Source organism: Trifolium pratense, linkage group LG2 (genome assembly GCF_020283565.1).
Source record: "Trifolium pratense cultivar HEN17-A07 linkage group LG2, ARS_RC_1.1, whole genome shotgun sequence".
In the NCBI taxonomy this organism is placed as follows: domain Eukaryota; kingdom Viridiplantae; phylum Streptophyta; class Magnoliopsida; order Fabales; family Fabaceae; genus Trifolium; species Trifolium pratense.
In genome coordinates, this window is record NC_060060.1 from 57,288,250 (window position 1) to 57,310,320 (window position 22,071).

The following is a 22,071-nucleotide window of genomic DNA, read 5'->3' on the forward strand; positions in this document are numbered from 1 at the left end:
ACCGTATTACATATCAGGTGCGATCATACCAGCACTAATGCACCGGATCCCATCAGAACTCCGCAGTTAAGCGTGCTTGGGCGAGAGTAGTACTAGGATGGGTGACCTCCTGGGAAGTCCTTGTGTTGCACCTCTTTTTTCGATTTTTTTTTATTTCGTTTAGTTTTCACCGTGTTATAAATTTTATCGTTCAATTTTTGGCGAGATTAATGAAAAATATCGTGTTTTAGTCTACTTTCTCGGATTTCTCCAAAATTTGGCCTGAAAGATGGAAGACATATATACAATTAAACCGTATTACATATCAGGTGCGATCATACCAGCACTAATGCACCGGATCCCATCAGAACTCCGCAGTTAAGCGTGCTTGGGCGAGAGTAGTACTAGGATGGGTGACCTCCTGGGAAGTCCTTGTGTTGCACCTCTTTTTTCGATTTTTTTTTTATTTCGTTTAGTTTTCACCGTGTTATAAATTTTATCGTTCAATTTTTGGCGAGATTAATGAAAAATATCGTGTTTTAGTCTACTTTCTCGGATTTCTCCAAAATTTGGCCTGAAAGATGGAAGACATATATACAATTAAACCGTATTACATATCAGGTGCGATCATACCAGCACTAATGCACCGGATCCCATCAGAACTCCGCAGTTAAGCGTGCTTGGGCGAGAGTAGTACTAGGATGGGTGACCTCCTGGGAAGTCCTTGTGTTGCACCTCTTTTTTCGATTTTTTTTATTTCGTTTAGTTTTCACCGTGTTATAAATTTTATCGTTCAATTTTTGGCGAGATTAATGAAAAATATCGTGTTTTAGTCTACTTTCTCGGATTTCTCCAAAATTTGGCCTGAAAGATGGAAGACATATATACAATTAAACCGTATTACATATCAGGTGCGATCATACCAGCACTAATGCACCGGATCCCATCAGAACTCCGCAGTTAAGCGTGCTTGGGCGAGAGTAGTACTAGGATGGGTGACCTCCTGGGAAGTCCTTGTGTTGCACCTCTTTTTTCGATTTTTTTTTATTTCGTTTAGTTTTCACCGTGTTATAAATTTTATCGTTCAATTTTTGGCGAGATTAATGAAAAATATCGTGTTTTAGTCTACTTTCTCGGATTTCTCCAAAATTTGGCCTGAAAGATGGAAGACATATATACAATTAAACCGTATTACATATCAGGTGCGATCATACCAGCACTAATGCACCGGATCCCATCAGAACTCCGCAGTTAAGCGTGCTTGGGCGAGAGTAGTACTAGGATGGGTGACCTCCTGGGAAGTCCTTGTGTTGCACCTCTTTTTTCGATTTTTTTTTATTTCGTTTAGTTTTCACCGTGTTATAAATTTTATCGTTCAATTTTTGGCGAGATTAATGAAAAATATCGTGTTTTAGTCTACTTTCTCGGATTTCTCCAAAATTTGGCCTGAAAGATGGAAGACATATATACAATTAAACCGTATTACATATCAGGTGCGATCATACCAGCACTAATGCACCGGATCCCATCAGAACTCCGCAGTTAAGCGTGCTTGGGCGAGAGTAGTACTAGGATGGGTGACCTCCTGGGAAGTCCTTGTGTTGCACCTCTTTTTTCGATTTTTTTTTATTTCGTTTAGTTTTCACCGTGTTATAAATTTTATCGTTCAATTTTTGGCGAGATTAATGAAAAATATCGTGTTTTAGTCTACTTTCTCGGATTTCTCCAAAATTTGGCCTGAAAGATGGAAGACATATATACAATTAAACCGTATTACATATCAGGTGCGATCATACCAGCACTAATGCACCGGATCCCATCAGAACTCCGCAGTTAAGCGTGCTTGGGCGAGAGTAGTACTAGGATGGGTGACCTCCTGGGAAGTCCTTGTGTTGCACCTCTTTTTTCGATTTTTTTTTTATTTCGTTTAGTTTTCACCGTGTTATAAATTTTATCGTTCAATTTTTGGCGAGATTAATGAAAAATATCGTGTTTTAGTCTACTTTCTCGGATTTCTCCAAAATTTGGCCTGAAAGATGGAAGACATATATACAATTAAACCGTATTACATATCAGGTGCGATCATACCAGCACTAATGCACCGGATCCCATCAGAACTCCGCAGTTAAGCGTGCTTGGGCGAGAGTAGTACTAGGATGGGTGACCTCCTGGGAAGTCCTTGTGTTGCACCTCTTTTTTCGATTTTTTTTTATTTCGTTTAGTTTTCACCGTGTTATAAATTTTATCGTTCAATTTTTGGCGAGATTAATGAAAAATATCGTGTTTTAGTCTACTTTCTCGGATTTCTCCAAAATTTGGCCTGAAAGATGGAAGACATATATACAATTAAACCGTATTACATATCAGGTGTGATCATACCAGCACTAATGCACCGGATCCCATCAGAACTCCGCAGTTAAGCGTGCTTGGGCGAGAGTAGTACTAGGATGGGTGACCTCCTGGGAAGTCCTTGTGTTGCACCTCTTTTTTCGATTTTTTTTATTTCGTTTAGTTTTCACCGTGTTATAAATTTTATCGTTCAATTTTTGGCGAGATTAATGAAAAATATCGTGTTTTAGTCTACTTTCTCGGATTTCTCCAAAATTTGGCCTGAAAGATGGAAGACATATATACAATTAAACCGTATTACATATCAGGTGCGATCATACCAGCACTAATGCACCGGATCCCATCAGAACTCCGCAGTTAAGCGTGCTTGGGCGAGAGTAGTACTAGGATGGGTGACCTCCTGGGAAGTCCTTGTGTTGCACCTCTTTTTTCGATTTTTTTTTATTTCGTTTAGTTTTCACCGTGTTATAAATTTTATCGTTCAATTTTTGGCGAGATTAATGAAAAATATCGTGTTTTAGTCTACTTTCTCGGATTTCTCCAAAATTTGGCCTGAAAGATGGAAGACATATATACAATTAAACCGTATTACATATCAGGTGCGATCATACCAGCACTAATGCACCGGATCCCATCAGAACTCCGCAGTTAAGCGTGCTTGGGCGAGAGTAGTACTAGGATGGGTGACCTCCTGGGAAGTCCTTGTGTTGCACCTCTTTTTTCGATTTTTTTTATTTCGTTTAGTTTTCACCGTGTTATAAATTTTATCGTTCAATTTTTGGCGAGATTAATGAAAAATATCGTGTTTTAGTCTACTTTCTCGGATTTCTCCAAAATTTGGCCTGAAAGATGGAAGACATATATACAATTAAACCGTATTACATATCAGGTGCGATCATACCAGCACTAATGCACCGGATCCCATCAGAACTCCGCAGTTAAGCGTGCTTGGGCGAGAGTAGTACTAGGATGGGTGACCTCCTGGGAAGTCCTTGTGTTGCACCTCTTTTTTCGATTTTTTTTATTTCGTTTAGTTTTCACCGTGTTATAAATTTTATCGTTCAATTTTTGGCGAGATTAATGAAAAATATCGTGTTTTAGTCTACTTTCTCGGATTTCTCCAAAATTTGGCCTGAAAGATGGAAGACATATATACAATTAAACCGTATTACATATCAGGTGCGATCATACCAGCACTAATGCACCGGATCCCATCAGAACTCCGCAGTTAAGCGTGCTTGGGCGAGAGTAGTACTAGGATGGGTGACCTCCTGGGAAGTCCTTGTGTTGCACCTCTTTTTTCGATTTTTTTTTTATTTCGTTTAGTTTTCACCGTGTTATAAATTTTATCGTTCAATTTTTGGCGAGATTAATGAAAAATATCGTGTTTTAGTCTACTTTCTCGGATTTCTCCAAAATTTGGCCTGAAAGATGGAAGACATATATACAATTAAACCGTATTACATATCAGGTGCGATCATACCAGCTCTAATGCACCGGATCCCATCAGAACTCCGCAGTTAAGCGTGCTTGGGCGAGAGTAGTACTAGGATGGGTGACCTCCTGGGAAGTCCTTGTGTTGCACCTCTTTTTTCGATTTTTTTTATTTCGTTTAGTTTTCACCGTGTTATAAATTTTATCGTTCAATTTTTGGCGAGATTAATGAAAAATATCGTGTTTTAGTCTACTTTCTCGGATTTCTCCAAAATTTGGCCTGAAAGATGGAAGACATATATACAATTAAACCGTATTACATATCAGGTGCGATCATACCAGCACTAATGCACCGGATCCCATCAGAACTCCGCAGTTAAGCGTGCTTGGGCGAGAGTAGTACTAGGATGGGTGACCTCCTGGGAAGTCCTTGTGTTGCACCTCTTTTTTCGATTTTTTTTATTTCGTTTAGTTTTCACCGTGTTATAAATTTTATCGTTCAATTTTTGGCGAGATTAATGAAAAATATCGTGTTTTAGTCTACTTTCTCGGATTTCTCCAAAATTTGGCCTGAAAGATGGAAGACATATATACAATTAAACCGTATTACATATCAGGTGCGATCATACCAGCACTAATGCACCGGATCCCATCAGAACTCCGCAGTTAAGCGTGCTTGGGCGAGAGTAGTACTAGGATGGGTGACCTCCTGGGAAGTCCTTGTGTTGCACCTCTTTTTTCGATTTTTTTTTTATTTCGTTTAGTTTTCACCGTGTTATAAATTTTATCGTTCAATTTTTGGCGAGATTAATGAAAAATATCGTGTTTTAGTCTACTTTCTCGGATTTCTCCAAAATTTGGCCTGAAAGATGGAAGACATATATACAATTAAACCGTATTACATATCAGGTGCGATCATACCAGCACTAATGCACCGGATCCCATCAGAACTCCGCAGTTAAGCGTGCTTGGGCGAGAGTAGTACTAGGATGGGTGACCTCCTGGGAAGTCCTTGTGTTGCACCTCTCGATTTTTTTTATTTCGTTTAGTTTTCACCGTGTTATTTTTATCGTTCAATTTTTGGCGAGATTAATGAAAAATATCGTGTTTTAGTCTACCGGTGTTAAAGATGGAAGACATATATACAATTAAACCGTATTACATATCAGGTGCGATCATACCAGCACTAATGCACCGGATCCCATCAGAACTCCGCAGTTAAGCGTGCTTGGGCGAGAGTAGTACTAGGATGGGTGACCTCCTGGGAAGTCCTTGTGTTGCACCTCTTTTTTCGATTTTTTTTATTTCGTTTAGTTTTCACCGTGTTATAAATTTTATCGTTCAATTTTTGGCGAGATTAATGAAAAATATCGTGTTTTAGTCTACTTTCTCGGATTTCTCCAAAATTTGGCCTGAAAGATGGAAGACATATATACAATTAAACCGTATTACATATCAGGTGCGATCATACCAGCACTAATGCACCGGATCCCATCAGAACTCCGCAGTTAAGCGTGCTTGGGCGAGAGTAGTACTAGGATGGGTGACCTCCTGGGAAGTCCTTGTGTTGCACCTCTTTTTTCGATTTTTTTTATTTCGTTTAGTTTTCACCGTGTTATAAATTTTATCGTTCAATTTTTGGCGAGATTAATGAAAAATATCGTGTTTTAGTCTACTTTCTCGGATTTCTCCAAAATTTGGCCTGAAAGATGGAAGACATATATACAATTAAACCGTATTACATATCAGGTGCGATCATACCAGCACTAATGCATCGGATCCCATCAGAACTCCGCAGTTAAGCGTGCTTGGGCGAGAGGAGTACTAGGATGGGTGACCTCTTGGGAAGTCCTTGTGTTGCACCTCTTTTTTCGATTTTTTTATTTCGTTTAGTTTTCACCGTGTTATAAATTTTATCGTTCAATTTTTGGCGAGATTAATGAAAAATATCGTGTTTTAGTCTACTTTCTCGGATTTCTCCAAAATTTGGCCTGAAAGATGGAAGACATATATACAATTAAACCGTATTACATATCAGGTGCGATCATACCAGCACTAATGCACCAGATCCCATCAGAACTCCGCAGTTAAGCGTGTTTGGGCGAGAGTAGTACTAGGATGGGTGACCTCCTGGGAAGTCCTTGTGTTGCACCTCTTTTTTCGATTTTTTTTATTTCGTTTAGTTTTCACCGTGTTATAAATTTTATCGTTCAATTTTTGGCGAGATTAATGAAAAATATCGTGTTTTAGTCTACTTTCTCGGATTTCTCCAAAATTTGGCCTGAAAGATGGAAGACATATATACAATTAAACCGTATTACATATCAGGTGCGATCATACCAGCACTAATGCACCGGAGCCCATCAGAACTCCGCAGTTAAGCGTGCTTGGGCGAGAGTAGTACTAGGATGGGTGACCTCCTGGGAAGTCCTTGTGTTGCACCTCTTTTTTCGATTTTTTTTTTATTTCGTTTAGTTTTCACCGTGTTATAAATTTTATCGTTCAATTTTTGGCGAGATTAATGAAAAATATCGTGTTTTAGTCTACTTTCTCGGATTTCTCCAAAATTTGGCCTGAAAGATGGAAGACATATATACAATTAAACCGTATTACATATCAGGTGCGATCATACCAGCACTAATGCACCGGATCCAATCAGAACTCCGCAGTTAAGCGTGCTTGGGCGAGAGTAGTACTAGGATGGGTGACCTCCTGGGAAGTCCTTGTGTTGCACCTCTTTTTTCGATTTTTTTTTTATTTCGTTTAGTTTTCACCGTGTTAAAGATGGAAGACATATATACAATTAAACCGTATTACATATCAGGTGCGATCATACCAGCACTAATGCACCGGATCCCATCAGAACTCCGCAGCTAAGCGTGCTTGGGCGAGAGTAGTACTAGGATGGGTGACCTCCTGGGAAGTCCTTGTGTTGCACCTCTTTTTTCGATTTTTTTTATTTCGTTTAGTTTTCACCGTGTTATAAATTTTATCGTTCAATTTTTGGCGAGATTAATGAAAAATATAGTGTTTTAGTCTACTTTCTCGGATTTCTCCAAAATTTGGCCTGAAAGATGGAAGACATATATACAATTAAACCGTATTACATATCAGGTGCGATCATACCAGCACTAATGCACCGGATCCCATCAGAACTCCGCAGTTAAGCGTGCTTGGGCGAGAGTAGTACTAGGATGGGTGACCTCCTGGGAAGTCCTTGTGTTGCACCTCTTTTTTCGATTTTTTTTATTTCGTTTAGTTTTCACCGTGTTATAAATTTTATCGTTCAATTTTTGGCGAGATTAATGAAAAATATCGTGTTTTAGTCTACTTTCTCGGATTTCTCCAAAATTTGGCCTGAAAGATGGAAGACATATATACAATTAAACCGTATTACATATCAGGTGCGATCATACCAGCACTAATGCATCGGATCCCATCAGAACTCCGCAGTTAAGCGTGCTTGGGCGAGAGTAGTACTAGGATGGGTGACCTCCTGGGAAGTCCTTGTGTTGCACCTCTTTTTTCGATTTTTTTTATTTCGTTTAGTTTTCACCGTGTTATAAATTTTATCGTTCAATTTTTGGCGAGATTAATGAAAAATATCGTGTTTTAGTCTACTTTCTCGGATTTCTCCAAAATTTGGCCTGAAAGATGGAAGACATATATACAATTAAACCGTATTACATATCAGGTGCGATCATACCAGCACTAATGCACCAGATCCCATCAGAACTCCGCAGTTAAGCGTGCTTGGGCGAGAGTAGTACTAGGATGGGTGACCTCCTGGGAAGTCCTTGTGTTGCACCTCTTTTTTCGATTTTTTTTATTTCGTTTAGTTTTCACCGTGTTATAAATTTTATCGTTCAATTTTTGGCGAGATTAATGAAAAATATCGTGTTTTAGTCTACTTTCTCGGATTTCTCCAAAATTTGGCCTGAAAATCCAAAAAAAATTCAGGATCATTATTCCCACATCAAGGATTGATAACGGGATTCCGGGATCAAAATCCAAAATTCAATCATTTAGACCAGTTTTTATTTATTTTTAATTTTCCATATCATTAAAAAATTCCAAAATAATTTGTGTTATGTTGATTGGATATTTAAATATTTTTGGTGGTATTTTTAGATTTTTTTTTTATACGTTTTGTGATGTTGTCTTTATACATGGTCGGTATTTTTTTAATTTATGTTCTCATGTTGCATGAGGCAGCCATGAAAAAGACAATGATGGGATAAAGGGAAAGACAATGTTAACTTTGTCTAGCTAAGTTCATTTTGCTTACCTACATACGCATCCTTATTGGTATCTCTAGTAATTGCTTTGTATGTATTACGTACAAACGTATGACAAACTTAAGTGATATTATCATTATGTGACGAGTTTGAACTTCAGCTTAGGAATATCTACCAAATTATATAATAAGCGGATGAGAGTGTTGGAACGAGGTCATCACGAAGGACTACTGAACTGCCGCAAAATTCTGAGTAAGGACAAAATTAGGGTTACCTCTATTAGGGTTACCTCTTACAAAATGGATTGTGCAAACCTCAAAAAAAAAAAGAGAAAAGGAAAAGGCTCCAAAACTGGAAGCAAGGGTAGAAGGGCTTACATAAATTGTGAAAGCGAAGAGTCATCCACTCATAAATTGTGGCAACTATATCTTACCTTGCTAACCATCAACATAACATAAGAAGAAGGTAAGTCATCATCACTCTATCTCTTTTGATGAAGCGCCTCTTAAGGCTTTTAAGAAACTAGCTAGATGATAAAAGAAAATTGATTTTAAGTTTGGAAGCTAAAGTTTCCGAAATTCAAAAAGAATTAGAACCCTTAAAAGCATCTATTGTAATAAAATCAAAAGATGTTTGTGAAGATCAAGAGTTATCTTTGTTTGGTTGTGAAACTTGTCTCATTTGACAAGATGTTAGAACTCTCCAAGTCAAATTGGACAAGGCATTTGTTCCGGAAGTAATCTATAATATGTAATAAGCCAGACATATTTCCCTTTCTCTCTCCTCTCAATGCAAGCCTCTCCTTCATTTGACCATAAATGCCATTACTACGCTGATCATATCTTCCGCATCACCGTTTCAAATCGTCTTCCATCATACCCTTAATTTGTGCTTTAATTTATTAATTAATCATATCGTTGACAATTCGTGTCAAATAAATTTTTTTCTCTAATTCTCCTCTCAGTAACCCTAAACTATTCTCTTCAACTTAAATCCTTGGTTACCTGCCTGCCGCCATTGGACAAATTTCACAAAGTATTTCAATTTTAGGAGAGGGATATGAGGCTAAAAATCATCATGTTCCTATCCTCAGTGCTTTTTCTCTAACAAATGCAACAATGATGTTTTCGTGAAAAAGGAACGTGATTCAAATGATTAAGCTACAATCAAATATTTCATATTCCTTGGCTTCTTGAATCAAATGACGATGATGGAGAAAGTGAATTCAAGGGAAATTGCAGGAATTATATTTGGGATCTTTTTCATATGAAAGAGGATTTCAAAGTAATTGATAGAATGACATATGGCTTCAGGTAATTACATTAGTGTTCCCACTTTTTTCAAATTGCTTTGCTAATTTCTTGATTTTTCGTCTTAATAACATATTTAGGATGATTTTGAATGAGTAGCTTTATTATTATAGCAACAAATAGACCACCAGTTCCTCATATGTAATGATATTAGTAATTACTTATTGTGTTACATTTCTGATATATATAATTTGATGCTTTATTTTGTGTTATTGGTACTATGCTTGATGAGGATGTACCACAGTATCTTTTGTTTTTGAGGAATGATGGAATGTTTTCTCATAGGATCATTGACCTACAGATGTTGATATAAGTTTTGTATTTCTACATCATTTTATTCTATTTATTTATTTCAAGTTGAATCATTTTCAAAGCTTCACATTTAGTCACTTTTTTCAAATATGAGCGGCAGAGGTTCACCCAGCCACGTCTTCCCTAGGTTCCTCAGCCACCAGGCATCTTCACTTCGCATCCCTTCTTCTTCTTCTTCTTCCTTCATTTCCGGTAACACCACTTCTCATCTCATTCTAATTGTTATGTCTTTTCCATTGTTAGCTTCATTCATTTTTCACTTTTCCATTGCTGCAGAGCACGTTTCTTTTGTAAAAGATTGGCTGATTTCTGGCCTAAACTTAGTATATATAGTTTTTGGTAAGTTCTTGGAGGTTCGTTTTGATCAAAATTGAAGAATATTTGGAGCTACTATCATAACATATTTGTTAGAGTAGTGAAATTAACAGTGCTTTTATAGCATTGCGTTGCACCATGAGAAATGAAAGAAAAAAAGTTGGTGACCTCAGATTTTTTGGTGAATGTGACTTACCATTTTTCTACATACTGCTCTATATTTCTTCATTCTTAAGATTCTTTACATATTTTCTCATGACTTTTCATATTTTCTTCACTTCAAATTTTATCTATTTATTAGTTGCATTATTACATGTATTTTTGTCAGTTTAGATTCATTAATCAAACCATTTTAAACAAGTGGTTGTTTGTGGTAAGACCTTATTGTAATAGGTTGAGCTACACCTTGGTTGGCAACAACATGCTTTGAGAATTATGCGAGGCAAATGCCATTAAGTAATTGCTTTCTCACCTATATTGGAACTTGCTGTTAGGGGGAACTTGGTAGGAAAACCAATATAGTTATGAATAATGATGTCCTCACAGTATTTGTAGATCGGTGCTCGACAAGTTTGTTGCTCAAGTGGTTTGTGTATCATCATATGTAGCATTGGCAGCATTTCACAATGAATGATTTGAATAATACTGTATGTCATTTTGTTTTATTTAAACTTAATTTTATGTTTAGATATATATTCTTCTTACACATTATACATTTGTCTTTGATGGATACATTATATATGGCTTATCTTAAGCTTTTGAAAGAACTGACAGTTCAACTACTATCAGTAGTGGGAGATAGTTTCTTATTGATCTGTGCTTTATGTTCATTAGGATCTCGCGTCGCTGCTCCAACTCCAAAGTCATCTATAAATATTAATAAGCCACACCGATTTGAATCTCTCTTGCCACGTGGTGTACTCAAGGTAACCATGCCCTCACAATGATTTAGCCTTCAATGCCATAATTAGGCCAATTTTTAAAAGAAAAAAAATACACTAAGATGTTTTTCAAATGCCTAATCTCACTCAATAGTTTGTCGGCATTGGTGCTGCTTTTTTAAAACCCTAAGCATATCATCATCTCCCTCTTAGCACTATCGTCATTGAATCAAAGTGCCGCCGGCCCAGGTACTATCATCCTACTTGCATCCTCTCCATTCTTGATGTCGTTTCCTTGCGTTGATTTCTTCATCAAACCTTCATGATCCTAAGTTAGGGTCGTTGTTGTCCTTTCTCTGTCAAACGGTACAGCTGAGTGACTATCAATGATTTTGTTTTCATTTTTCTCTCATAATTGCTCTGTATTTTCGTTTTTGTCAAGTATCAAAGTAAATCGATTCTTGCCTTTGTTCTGATTTTTTTATTCTTCTATTTGTTTGTATTGAATATTGGTGATGTTTCAGGACAGTTTCATGTTGAATATTCCAGCACTAGAGTTAATGTTTTGATTGTTAGAGGCAGTTTAACATTACAGTAAATTGAAGAAAATAATCAAGCGTGTGTTTCAATCTTTTATTTTTTGCATTGATAATTTTTTTTGGCCTTCTACTGCTGTGTTTAAGTGTCAAAGCTCAATTCTCATTCCACTTATTTTTACTGCATTCAGTTTATAACAAATATTATTTAAATTTTCTCTTCCTTTATTGTTTGCTAATTACTTTATTTTGCTCTTATTTTTCATTCTACAGTAGGCAGAGAACAACAATTTGACGGTCATCACTTTAGCAAACCATTCCACTTATATTTGCACTTTACTTTTCCAATCTCTGTGAAGGTACGTAGAAAATAATGGGCTGCATGCTGCTTCAAAATCCTCTTCTGAAACAAAGATTACACGGTCGAGCAGGCAGGTTTGTTTTGTCATTCCTTCTTTTCTTTATTTAAGGTTTATTATTTAGAATTTTAGAATAAATGAATTTTAGCTTAATGATCACATTTAAAATTTCATTAGATATAATAAAATTTGTAGCTTAATTTATGGGATTCTCTTTTGAAGCATAATAGTTCATGGTACAATCATGTTCCTTCCACTATTGAATGTGGTTAAATTGATCTGTTTTGTCTAATTTGCCACTGTCTACATATTTGAACTTATTACACCATTATGGCATACTTAAAAGTCATCGTTTAGAAGTCTTTGTATTTCGAACATCAGCATATTTGATGTGAGTTATTCATTTTTTAAATTATTGATCTTGCAATACATATGTTTATTTTGTTCGTTCATTATGATTGTATTTTCATTGCATTTGGTCTTATGATTGTGCTGCCCAATGGCTATTAATTAATTACCACCATAATTTCTGTTTTCATGTTTATACAATTGCAATTCTAGGTTCTAATGACCTTAAATTTGCTTCTTAGCTGTCTCTTTTTAGTACTCATGTGCTATGTAAGAGCTTATAATAACATTTTGCTGTTTTAAAAAAAAAAAGCTTCTGACAAGGCCGCTATAATGTGCAATGGTAGAGAGCCACTAACCGGCTAACTTTGAGCCAATTAAGTACAGTTGAAAGTAAGATGAACCTGAATATATTAATGTGCAATGGTAGAGAGCCACTAACTTTTAAATTGCTAAAATTGTTGCTCAAATACCAGTATAATATGTGTATACTGGTATTTGAGTCTTCATCTACCTTTGTTGCACCTCATCCTTTGATAATGTATATTGTGCTTTTTTAATTTTTTTTCACTGTCTTTGAATTGATAATAGAACCAATTCTCAGTAATGATGAGCTATACACCGGATGATTTCATATCATGCTACTACCATTTAGATGTATTATTGTGTTTCCTTTTCTATTTTAAAACATGATTTGTAGTTCTCTATTTGTGCAACATTGACTATTTTTTTTTAGAGATATGCAATAATAATTTTGTGCTAACTTAATTCTTTTTGAAATATGTAGCTTTGTTCCACATGGAACACTTTTGCTCTGCGAGTAGATCTTATGTATCAATTCTTGCAGGAATTACTCTTCAAAGCTATCAAGTAATATGAAAGATTCAAAAGTATATTGTCAAATGATAATGCTTTTTGTTTTTGTTCAAATGATAGTGCTATATCTTTAATTTTTATATGAGATGAGATGACCCTCCCTTTTTCAATTTTCAAGGATTTACTCCTATTCTATCCATGACTAAATATCAGATTTTAATGGCATTTTAGATTTTACTGTTATTGTTTCTCAAGTTCAATGCAAAGGGTTCACCCATGTTATTTACAAATACATTCAAGCCTGACGAGGAATTCATTTTTGGTCTAGCATTGTTTATGTATGTTAGTATATGTCTATAAAATATTTGTGGTATTATTAAGTGGTTGATTGATGTCACTAGATCTACCCTATTTGAATAAGGCTCATGTCTCACTTCAATTGAATAATATACTAGATTTTAATCATTTGGTTTGAGACAACAATTAACACTCAGATACAAAGTTAACATTTTAGAGAGTTCATAATTTTCAACTATGTCACCAAGTCGTTTTGATACTATAAAATAAAGGGCATTGACAAGTGGGCCATTAAAAATTTGTGAATGTGAATTTTTAATAAAAAAACTTTCATTTGTCCATGGTTTTGAAGTCAATATTTTTTAAACGAAATTTTTGTTCACATGAAATTAAGATTTTCATAAGAAATTGTATATGATAATGAAGATAAAATGATAGAAAGATGAAATTATGGGTAAAAAAATTGGGAAGATGAAATTAAATTTTTTTTAAATAAGATCATTGAAATATATAACAAAGATGCATGAATTATTCAGTGGTACATATTTTCTTTGGTATTAACATTATGATGATTTTTGTTTTGAAATTATATCTATCAAACAACAATACAAGTAATATCATAATAATTAGTTGAGTATTATAAATTCACTATAATATATATTTTTTAGATGTAGGTGAAGTTTCATACTAACAATTATTATTTAAAATGTGTTAAGTTGGTTTTATAATTATATTAAATTTATATATATATATATATATATATATATATATATATATATATATATATATATATATATATATTTGACAAAATTTAAATAATAACCTTAATATAATGAAATACAAAGACCATTTAAATGGTTTTTCATCAATTTCTCAATGATTTTTCATTAATGTTTTTGATTTGAAATAGGTTACCTTCTGTAACATTTAAATGCATTCATTCCTTAATACAATGAAATACTCCGTATTTTATTCCTTAATACCATGAAATATTGATGTAAAATGAAATATTAGCATTAACGTAAATTATTATGTTATTAATGATTAATGATTTCCTTTAATTGATTGTGTTTTTTCTCTAAGTTTGTATCAACATTATTTTGCTATATATATATATATAGAGTACACATGACACACTCATATCAATTCTCTTCTAGCATTGTTTTGACATTATTTTCATAATCAAATTAATTACAAAGTTGATCTTTCTATCATTATTCTGCTTCAAAAAAATAAAAGGAAACAGAGCAATGATCATTTATTTTATCATTATACATTCTGATTCAAATTTCACAATAAGCAATGGTCATTTCTTTCTAATTGCAACGTCAATTGCTATTGGAATCTATTGATATATTATTTGATAGCTGTTTTTCAGAGACTTTTGTACACATGACATTTCGATAGTGATTTTCTTCCCATATGATTTTGACAATAAATTCACATAAGCAACATCAATATCATTCAATGTAAAAAGCTGCAATTTATTGATCTTTACTAATAATATATCATTTTTTTTACAATTTTTTTTAAAAAATTACTAATAAGCCAAATATATTTGAGAGAAAAAAATATAATATTTTTTAATATAATTAAATGCTTTAAATGCTATAATTTGAGTATTAATCCTTTCTCAAAATATTTGGTAAGGATTGATTAAAAAAAAATTGGTAAGAAAATACTACAGTGACGAAAGAAAAAATATTTAAAAAAGAGATTTAGTAAGAAAGTACTATATATAATCAGTAAAAAAAAAAGTAGTGGATAAACGGGAAGTTAAATTTGAGAAAAAGAATTCATAGAGTATTGAAATTTTCCTTCGCTTTATATTATAAATAAATAAAAAAATTCATACTTATTAAGAAAAGTAAAATAGAATAATTTAAAATATGAATTTTTGTGTTCTAATTGAAATAAGTTTCATAGGAACAAGAATTTACAAACACGTTTTTACCCGTGATTTGAGTCCTTTTTTTCAAAGAATTTTGTACACATGGCATGTCCAAAAGGTTTCTCTTCTCATATGGCTTTGACAATTAATTCACATGAGAAACCAAAAATTCAAATTCTACATAGACAATTGATGATATATAGTTGTACCATTAATACTAATAATATGCAAAATTGGATTAAAAACATTCTATAATGAAATAGGCGATGCAACATTCTATTAATAGTTGTACAGAAAATTCATATTGTTAAGGAATATTCTTTTTATTGCAAACATTAATTTTATTATATTTATTGTACCGTAAAAATATCCAAAGCAATGTTTTATATTGGATTTAATCATTTATTATATTTTATTTGCAGATGTATAGCAAGACTATGAAAGGAATGAATTAAAACCATGTTGGTTGCGATAGAACTTGACGGGATCAATGATATTCTTTTCTTAGATTGGATTAAATTTATTTGATTACGTTAAGATTATTTTCTGTATTAATTTTTTATTTATTTAGAGAACACCAATAATTTGTACCAAAATAAAAAAGAGAAGACCAATAATAAAGAGGAGGAAGAGAATTGTTCAAAAAAAAAAGGAGGAAAATAGTACAAGTATTTTAAGACATTTATACGGGATTTTAAGACATTCTCCTATTTTTTTTATTAATTTTCCTTTTTTTTATCTATTTTATTTGTTATATTTTTTATCGTGGTTATATACTTTTATTTTAAGACATTTATACGGGATTTTATACTTTTACTCATATATTAATACATAGACCTATTTTTTTTTGTATTTTTATGTGGCATGTGTTCTTTTTATTTTGTTATTTATATATGATCTATTTTTTTTATTTATGTGAGAATTTTGCACATGTATTATTTGGGGATATATATGCATATGGCGGTCGAACTATTAATTATCAGAGAATTCTTCCCCTAAGAACAAGATGGTAAATACCAAAAAGTATATATTTTTGATAAACGAATACCAAAAAAATATATTATTATAGGAACCGTATGTTTGTTCATATATTAATACAGAGACATATTTTTTATTTATAATATATACTAGGTTCTATATTTATTTTATTCGGAGGATATTGATGTGAAAATTAACTAATATAAGATATATTATGATAATTTCTATAGGGTATTTTTGTTTCATATTTATTTTACTATCGAATTTAACTTTTTTTTGTTTGTTTAGTTTTTTTCTTAAAAAAAGTTTACACACGAGTCTATATTTTTACATTGAGATTTACACCGGATTTATATTTATATTCATATATTAATACGATATCCTATATTTATATTCTTTTTATTTAAGAATTTTGAAAATTTTAATATTAAAATATTATTTTTTGTAGTCTCATTTTACCCGTGCTTGGCACGGGTCCGGATACTAGTTTTTACTATCAGAGTATCAGTCCTAAATCTTTTTAAAAGCCTATTAAATGCCCTATAAAAGCAAATTTGTGGAAAAGAAAAAGTTTGTTGAGAATAACGATAATAGCAAAAGAAAAACTTTCTATAATAAGCGGAATCACAAGGATCATCGTCATGTTGTTTGTCATTATTGTTACCACAAAGGACGAGCAATTGCAAAATGTCACTTTAGGAAATTTCTAGTTACTAAAGGTGTGCAATGGGTTCCCTAAGTATATGTCTTTTTTTTTTCTTCAACATATCATTATTATTAATTATTATTATTATTATTATTATTAAGACTTTAAAATATCATTAGTTTAATTATTTAATCATTTAATCTTTAGTTTAACAAATTAATCTTTAATTTAAAGTTATAAATTAATTAATAAAATTTAAAAATTAAATAGTTAAATTATCAAACTAATAGTATTTCAAAGTCTTAAATACAATCTCTCTTTTCTTCATCTCTTCTAAGTTCTAACCCTAGCCATCACAACTTCTCTTCTTTTGTTCTTTTTAGTATATCAGATAGAGGTGATTTAAGGTCAATTTTGGCCTAAAATCATGTAACATCCAAATTTAATTAGTAGAACAATATTAATTAGATCCAATTAGTAGAAACCAAATTGAAAATAAGTAAGCATGTGTAAAGGAATAGTTATGAGTTTCTCAAGGGGTGTAGGAAAGGGAAACAATTAAGGACCTAAAGGTATTCTTTTGGTGTGGCATGCGGTGGTTTGGAAACTTTGTATTGGGTTTTGGACTCCCTTCCTATGTGGAGAAAAATCCAAGTTTATTGGCCCATTATGTCTCACTTATATAAGTGGAGAGTGATCATACTAGGGTAATTATGTGAGTAAATTTTGTGAGAGAACAATCTTCAAAAAGAGAGAAAAGAAGAGAGAAATCAATTCCCCCGTTTTTCACAAATCAGTCTCATTAAAACTCAGATTCCCGATTCGTTAACCGTTGGATATCGCTCAAACTTGGAGGGCAGGTTAGCAGCTCCAGAGGCTATCTTTTGACCGTTCGGATCGTCGAAACAAGGTCTGGTTCTTGAGATATTCTGCTCGCAATACAGCAGGTGTTTTGGAAAAATTTCAAAAATTTCAGCTTCTTGTTTTGTAAGCTTTAGTGCTTTGTTGTGTAATCGGTTGTTAGCACTTGTATTTGATTATAGTGCAGCTATTTCTTTGGTCTGGACTCTTTGGTATTTTACTCTCACATCGAGGGTTTTCCAGTTAAAATTCTGGTGTTCTTTTGTTCTTTTATTTTGTTCTATTGGCTGCCATATATTTGTTGTTGATCCTTAAAGGTTCTTACAAGTTTGGGGTTATTATTGAGTGTTAATTCCCCATCAGAGTGGTATCAGAACTCTTGGTTAAGGGCAATTTTACTTGTTTGAATGATGGAGTCAAATACAAATATGAAGATGGTATTGTTGAATGGTTCTAATTACCATTTGTGGAAGGGCAAGATGAAAGACTTTATATTTCTGAAGAAATTGCATTTACCGGTGTTTAGTTCCACAAAGCCAGATTTTGTGTCTGATGAAGAATGAGAGTTTGAACACTTACATGTATGTGGTTTTATTAGGCAATATGTAGAAGATAATGTTTACAATCACAGAGTCCTTGTATGCCTCTAAATCAAGGAATAATAAATTGTTCTTGTTGAATAGCTTCATATAAGTTTGAAGTATAAGGAGAGGACTTCTATTTCAGGGGCTCCTTGATCATATGTCAAGAATGTGTATCAAATTTGAAGATGAACTTTTGGGACTATTTCTATTGCTATCTTTACCAGAGTCTTGGGAGACGTTTCGGGTTTCTATTACAAGTTCTGCTCCTAAAGGTGTTGTTTCTTTATAAACGGCTAAAGGTGGTATACTTAATGAGGACATGAGAAGGAAGGCACAAGGTACTTCAACTCAACCCGGAGTACTTGTCACTGAAAATAGGGGGACAAGTCAGAAGAAAGAATCGAAGGGTGGTAGAGAGAATAACAGAAGCAAGTCCAAAGGGAGATACAAGAATGTTGAGTGGAATTATTGTCACAAATCAGGGCACATACAGAAGTGTTGTTTTCAGTTGAGAAAAGATAACAAAGGCAAGAAGGGTAAGCATAAACAAAGACATCGTGAAGATCATGATGATGATCGTATTATTACTGCTACCAATGATGACCTTGTTATTCTCTGTAATCATGATTCTGTTAATCATGTATCAGATGAGAGCATGTGGATTGTTGACAGTGGTGCTACATTGCATGTTACACCGAGGAAGGAGTTCTTCATGTCGTATACTTCCAGTGACTTTGGAGTGTTGAAGATGGGTAATGATGATATATCTAAGGTAATTGGTGTTGGTGATGTTTGCTTGCGAACCAACATGGGAATGCAATTGTTGCTTAGAGATGTCAAACATCCTCCAAATTTCCGCTTTAATTTGATTTATGTGCATATGCTTGATGATCGTGGTTATGATAATCACTTTGGTTCTGGAAAGTGGAAACTCAGCAAAGGTAACTTGGTTATGGCTAGAGGGGAGAAAAAATTCTAAACTGTATTGGACAAAAGCTTTGGTTGCTAGAGACAGTGTGAATGCTATCGACATGGAAGCATCTTTGTGGCACCGAAGGCTCAGTCATATCAGTGAAAATGGGCTGAATGTTTTAGCCACAAAGGATGTGCTTCCAGGATTAAAGAATGCAGATTTGGAGAAGTGTTCTCATTGCTTGACTGGTAAACAGACCAGAGTATCCTTCAAGATGCGGTTGCGGTTGCTGCAAAGCGCAATGCGGTTGTTGCGGCGTGAAATCATTTTGAAATTTCACAAACTATAGAAAATGAAACTACTATGTAACTACACTATTTATCCACCATTGCATAGTCTTAGTTTATTCCATAAACAATAATTTGAATGTATTTAAAATACACAGTTGAGAGATTGTTAAAAGTAAGATTTTTCATTAATTTGACACAAATTAGGATTTGAAGTTCATAAATTTTACTTTTTGGTGAGAAAATTTGAAGGAACATCGCCGAAAACATCTGATGCGGTTGCGGTGGCTACCGCATCAGCAATATTGCGGCCGCAATTGTGGATGCGGACCGTAATTTAAAACCTTGATCCTAACCATGTATTTGGACTTTATGCAATGTAATCTTATTGTATCCCTATGTATACTTCTATCGATATTATAGACAATCAATATCGGGTATTACAAATCACCCCTCCAAATCATTTTTTTCTTTTCTTTCTCGTTATAATAAATAAGTGTGATTTTCACATATTTGTTTGATTTCCCGTCTTCGTACAATGTATTTTGTTATCCCGTCTTCGTGCGGTGTATTTTGTTGTCTCGTATTTGTGTGGTGTTTATTTGTTTCAGGTTGAAGGATTAGTTCCAATCTAGTGTAGATTCAATCAATGTCGACTTTGGTGTCATCAACACTACAAATCCGGAGGCATGGATATTTCGGACACTTCAATATAATCATATTTAAATTTGTAGGAATATGCAATTTTTCGTTTTATGCTATTAACATGTGAGTTTGTTTTTAAATTTATCTTTTTTGTTTTTAGCGACTTTGAATTTGTATTGCATCGAAGTACTCTATGCAATTTTAATGAATGAATATCGTTTATTTTAAGTAAAAAAATATATTTCAAACTCTTAATAATGACATGTTTTTAAAAAAAGTCATTTGAGATATGACACGCAGACTTTTGAAAAGAAAAAAGCAGGGACTGAAATTCAAAACTTGAAATTTAGAGAACCAAAGTTCGAAGAAATCTTTTAGAGAGACTTAAAAATGAAATTTAGTATATTTTCATGATAACACCTATTCTAATGAGCCTAAAGCTACACATCAAGCGGTGCCTATTTTGGAACGTGTCAGTGCTAAAAAGCATGACAAAGAGATGGATAGTACTAGTATTAGTAGTGATGAATTCAATGATGATAATAGTACTATTGTGATCCATGAGTCTGTTTGCAAGGCCAAATGGTAGAGGGGGATGGCAATGAAATGGATAATAGTGATTTTGTAGACACTCAAAATAAGGCCCTGTCTCCGGAGTTAAGAAAGATATGCAACTCATACGGCAAGTTTGGGTAGACATGGCGGAACAAGAACATCCATTCATAGAGTTTGTATCGAAGCAACAAAAGAAAAAAAAAAGAAAAGAAATTAGCAAGTAGTGCAGGAAATCCCTATCCCACCATCTCAAAGGGTGCCCCTCTGTTGGAACACATGGGGAATAGGCAACTCTACTTCAAAAGTTACCTTGAAGGATTTTGCAAAAAGCTGGATTTTTTCTTTTGGATGTAGAGCAAGTTTCATCGTCGTTTAGAAACGTTGACATCTTGAGGGACAACTTAGGTCCCTTCTGGTTCATGTAGCGTCTCTATTATTTAGTTGGAATAAGGTATAATCCCCCATGTACATATTTCCTTTTTTTTGCTTTTTATTTTTATATATCTATCAGCTATGGGCATAGGATGAGGGTGATTAGTAACATAGTTGAGATGTTTACTTTTCCTTTGATATCAAGATGCTCTTAATTCAGTTAAATAAAAAGGCCAAAAATATATTTATTACTATTTTAAAAACGAATACGAAAATTCATTCAAAATTTTGAATAATACACATGAATTGACTTAAAAGTTAAAAGCAAATAATAATATTGTCACGGGAAATATTTTAGAGATCAAAACTTGTTGATTTTTTTTCGACTAAAAATAAATAATATTTATTTATTCATCCATGTTAATAGCATAAAAAGGAAAACCCATGCGTATGTGTCAACTCACATCATCCATGTTTTTGACTAGTAATTTTCCTATCAAGTTATTTTTTGTTACAAAAACTGTTGCATAGTTATATGTGTATTTTTAATCAAAATATTCATCACAGTAGAAATTAACGTTAACTTCCACGGTACATCAAGGTAATAGAGATTGACTTAAAGGTTAATGTGCAACAAATTTAAAACGTAAATTTTAAATAACCTACTATTTAAATACCTAGTAGGTTATACAAATTAAAAACCTAGTAGGTTATTTAAATAACCTACTATTTATGTAATACCTAAATTTTTTTAAAGACAATACTATTACCTAAAAAATTTAAAACCTAATTATTAGTGAAGCTTAAGAGGTGCCTGGATACATTTGTTCTATATTTTATCAATCTTGATAAAATAATGTTGGGACTTTTTTTTTTTTGCGATAAGTACTAGTAGGTGAGTTTTGACTTTTGACATATCGTGATAAAAAATGAATGAAATAAATAATAAAGCCATATCGTTGACAAAAAATAACAAAAAATTGAATTGGATGCCAGCTCGGTCACATCAAGTCACGTTTAATTAGTCTTATGACTTAATTAGTAAAATAGTTTCTTAATGATATTTTTGATTTCACATTGATCTCTTGAAGAAAAAAAAAAGTCTGAATAGGTCCCTTAAAGAAAAAAAGGTCTGAATAGGTCCTTAAAGACATATTCGTTAATC

At 33.3% G+C, this 22,071-nt stretch overlaps 1 protein-coding gene and 27 non-coding genes across 33 annotated transcripts; all 28 read left to right on the top strand.

Moving 5' to 3' along the window:
- Nucleotides 1–15: 15 nt before the first annotated feature.
- Nucleotides 16–134, top strand: LOC123912103. Its single transcript, XR_006810973.1, has one exon. It is a non-coding gene; the product is annotated as a 5S ribosomal RNA (ribosomal RNA).
- Nucleotides 135–306: 172 nt separating this feature from the next.
- On the top strand, nt 307–425 carry LOC123912104. The gene has a single exon (XR_006810974.1). It is a non-coding gene; the product is annotated as a 5S ribosomal RNA (ribosomal RNA).
- A 173-nt stretch (nt 426–598) lies between these two features.
- On the top strand, nt 599–717 carry LOC123912105. The gene has a single exon (XR_006810975.1). It is a non-coding gene; the product is annotated as a 5S ribosomal RNA (ribosomal RNA).
- A 171-nt stretch (nt 718–888) lies between these two features.
- LOC123912106 lies at nt 889–1,007 on the top strand. Its single transcript, XR_006810977.1, has one exon. It is a non-coding gene; the product is annotated as a 5S ribosomal RNA (ribosomal RNA).
- Nucleotides 1,008–1,179: 172 nt separating this feature from the next.
- On the top strand, nt 1,180–1,298 carry LOC123912107. Its single transcript, XR_006810978.1, has one exon. It is a non-coding gene; the product is annotated as a 5S ribosomal RNA (ribosomal RNA).
- A 172-nt stretch (nt 1,299–1,470) lies between these two features.
- Nucleotides 1,471–1,589, top strand: LOC123912108. The gene has a single exon (XR_006810979.1). It is a non-coding gene; the product is annotated as a 5S ribosomal RNA (ribosomal RNA).
- A 172-nt stretch (nt 1,590–1,761) lies between these two features.
- Nucleotides 1,762–1,880, top strand: LOC123912109. The gene has a single exon (XR_006810980.1). It is a non-coding gene; the product is annotated as a 5S ribosomal RNA (ribosomal RNA).
- Nucleotides 1,881–2,053: 173 nt separating this feature from the next.
- On the top strand, nt 2,054–2,172 carry LOC123912111. The gene has a single exon (XR_006810983.1). It is a non-coding gene; the product is annotated as a 5S ribosomal RNA (ribosomal RNA).
- A 172-nt stretch (nt 2,173–2,344) lies between these two features.
- On the top strand, nt 2,345–2,463 carry LOC123912161. Its single transcript, XR_006811041.1, has one exon. It is a non-coding gene; the product is annotated as a 5S ribosomal RNA (ribosomal RNA).
- Nucleotides 2,464–2,634: 171 nt separating this feature from the next.
- On the top strand, nt 2,635–2,753 carry LOC123912112. The gene has a single exon (XR_006810984.1). It is a non-coding gene; the product is annotated as a 5S ribosomal RNA (ribosomal RNA).
- Nucleotides 2,754–2,925: 172 nt separating this feature from the next.
- LOC123912113 lies at nt 2,926–3,044 on the top strand. Its single transcript, XR_006810985.1, has one exon. It is a non-coding gene; the product is annotated as a 5S ribosomal RNA (ribosomal RNA).
- Nucleotides 3,045–3,215: 171 nt separating this feature from the next.
- LOC123912114 lies at nt 3,216–3,334 on the top strand. Its single transcript, XR_006810986.1, has one exon. It is a non-coding gene; the product is annotated as a 5S ribosomal RNA (ribosomal RNA).
- A 171-nt stretch (nt 3,335–3,505) lies between these two features.
- LOC123912115 lies at nt 3,506–3,624 on the top strand. Its single transcript, XR_006810987.1, has one exon. It is a non-coding gene; the product is annotated as a 5S ribosomal RNA (ribosomal RNA).
- A 173-nt stretch (nt 3,625–3,797) lies between these two features.
- Nucleotides 3,798–3,916, top strand: LOC123912213. The gene has a single exon (XR_006811104.1). It is a non-coding gene; the product is annotated as a 5S ribosomal RNA (ribosomal RNA).
- Nucleotides 3,917–4,087: 171 nt separating this feature from the next.
- On the top strand, nt 4,088–4,206 carry LOC123912116. The gene has a single exon (XR_006810989.1). It is a non-coding gene; the product is annotated as a 5S ribosomal RNA (ribosomal RNA).
- A 171-nt stretch (nt 4,207–4,377) lies between these two features.
- Nucleotides 4,378–4,496, top strand: LOC123912117. The gene has a single exon (XR_006810990.1). It is a non-coding gene; the product is annotated as a 5S ribosomal RNA (ribosomal RNA).
- Nucleotides 4,497–4,669: 173 nt separating this feature from the next.
- Nucleotides 4,670–4,788, top strand: LOC123912118. The gene has a single exon (XR_006810991.1). It is a non-coding gene; the product is annotated as a 5S ribosomal RNA (ribosomal RNA).
- A 141-nt stretch (nt 4,789–4,929) lies between these two features.
- On the top strand, nt 4,930–5,048 carry LOC123912119. Its single transcript, XR_006810992.1, has one exon. It is a non-coding gene; the product is annotated as a 5S ribosomal RNA (ribosomal RNA).
- A 171-nt stretch (nt 5,049–5,219) lies between these two features.
- LOC123912120 lies at nt 5,220–5,338 on the top strand. The gene has a single exon (XR_006810993.1). It is a non-coding gene; the product is annotated as a 5S ribosomal RNA (ribosomal RNA).
- Nucleotides 5,339–5,509: 171 nt separating this feature from the next.
- Nucleotides 5,510–5,628, top strand: LOC123912381. Its single transcript, XR_006811272.1, has one exon. It is a non-coding gene; the product is annotated as a 5S ribosomal RNA (ribosomal RNA).
- A 170-nt stretch (nt 5,629–5,798) lies between these two features.
- LOC123912328 lies at nt 5,799–5,917 on the top strand. Its single transcript, XR_006811222.1, has one exon. It is a non-coding gene; the product is annotated as a 5S ribosomal RNA (ribosomal RNA).
- Nucleotides 5,918–6,088: 171 nt separating this feature from the next.
- LOC123912241 lies at nt 6,089–6,207 on the top strand. Its single transcript, XR_006811137.1, has one exon. It is a non-coding gene; the product is annotated as a 5S ribosomal RNA (ribosomal RNA).
- Nucleotides 6,208–6,380: 173 nt separating this feature from the next.
- On the top strand, nt 6,381–6,499 carry LOC123912259. Its single transcript, XR_006811157.1, has one exon. It is a non-coding gene; the product is annotated as a 5S ribosomal RNA (ribosomal RNA).
- An 85-nt stretch (nt 6,500–6,584) lies between these two features.
- Nucleotides 6,585–6,703, top strand: LOC123912158. The gene has a single exon (XR_006811038.1). It is a non-coding gene; the product is annotated as a 5S ribosomal RNA (ribosomal RNA).
- A 171-nt stretch (nt 6,704–6,874) lies between these two features.
- On the top strand, nt 6,875–6,993 carry LOC123912122. The gene has a single exon (XR_006810996.1). It is a non-coding gene; the product is annotated as a 5S ribosomal RNA (ribosomal RNA).
- Nucleotides 6,994–7,164: 171 nt separating this feature from the next.
- Nucleotides 7,165–7,283, top strand: LOC123912225. Its single transcript, XR_006811118.1, has one exon. It is a non-coding gene; the product is annotated as a 5S ribosomal RNA (ribosomal RNA).
- A 171-nt stretch (nt 7,284–7,454) lies between these two features.
- On the top strand, nt 7,455–7,573 carry LOC123912209. Its single transcript, XR_006811099.1, has one exon. It is a non-coding gene; the product is annotated as a 5S ribosomal RNA (ribosomal RNA).
- Nucleotides 7,574–8,944: 1,371 nt separating this feature from the next.
- Nucleotides 8,945–11,672, top strand: LOC123908857. Of its 6 annotated transcripts, none has more exons than XM_045959584.1 (4): nt 8,945–9,313; nt 9,723–9,961; nt 10,772–10,863; nt 11,628–11,672. In XM_045959584.1, the coding sequence occupies exons 1-4, from the start codon at nt 9,267–9,269 to the stop codon at nt 11,628–11,630; spliced, it is 381 nt and encodes a 126-aa protein (XP_045815540.1). In that variant the 5' UTR covers nt 8,945–9,266; the 3' UTR covers nt 11,631–11,672. The 6 variants fall into 6 exon arrangements, 3 of the variants coding, with proteins under 3 accessions (XP_045815540.1, XP_045815541.1, XP_045815539.1); XM_045959585.1 differs by having other exon boundaries at nt 9,723–9,814; nt 9,899–9,961; nt 10,772–11,666; XR_006809750.1 differs by having other exon boundaries at nt 8,945–10,584; nt 10,772–11,067.
- The last annotated feature ends 10,399 nt before the right edge of the window (nt 11,673–22,071 follow it).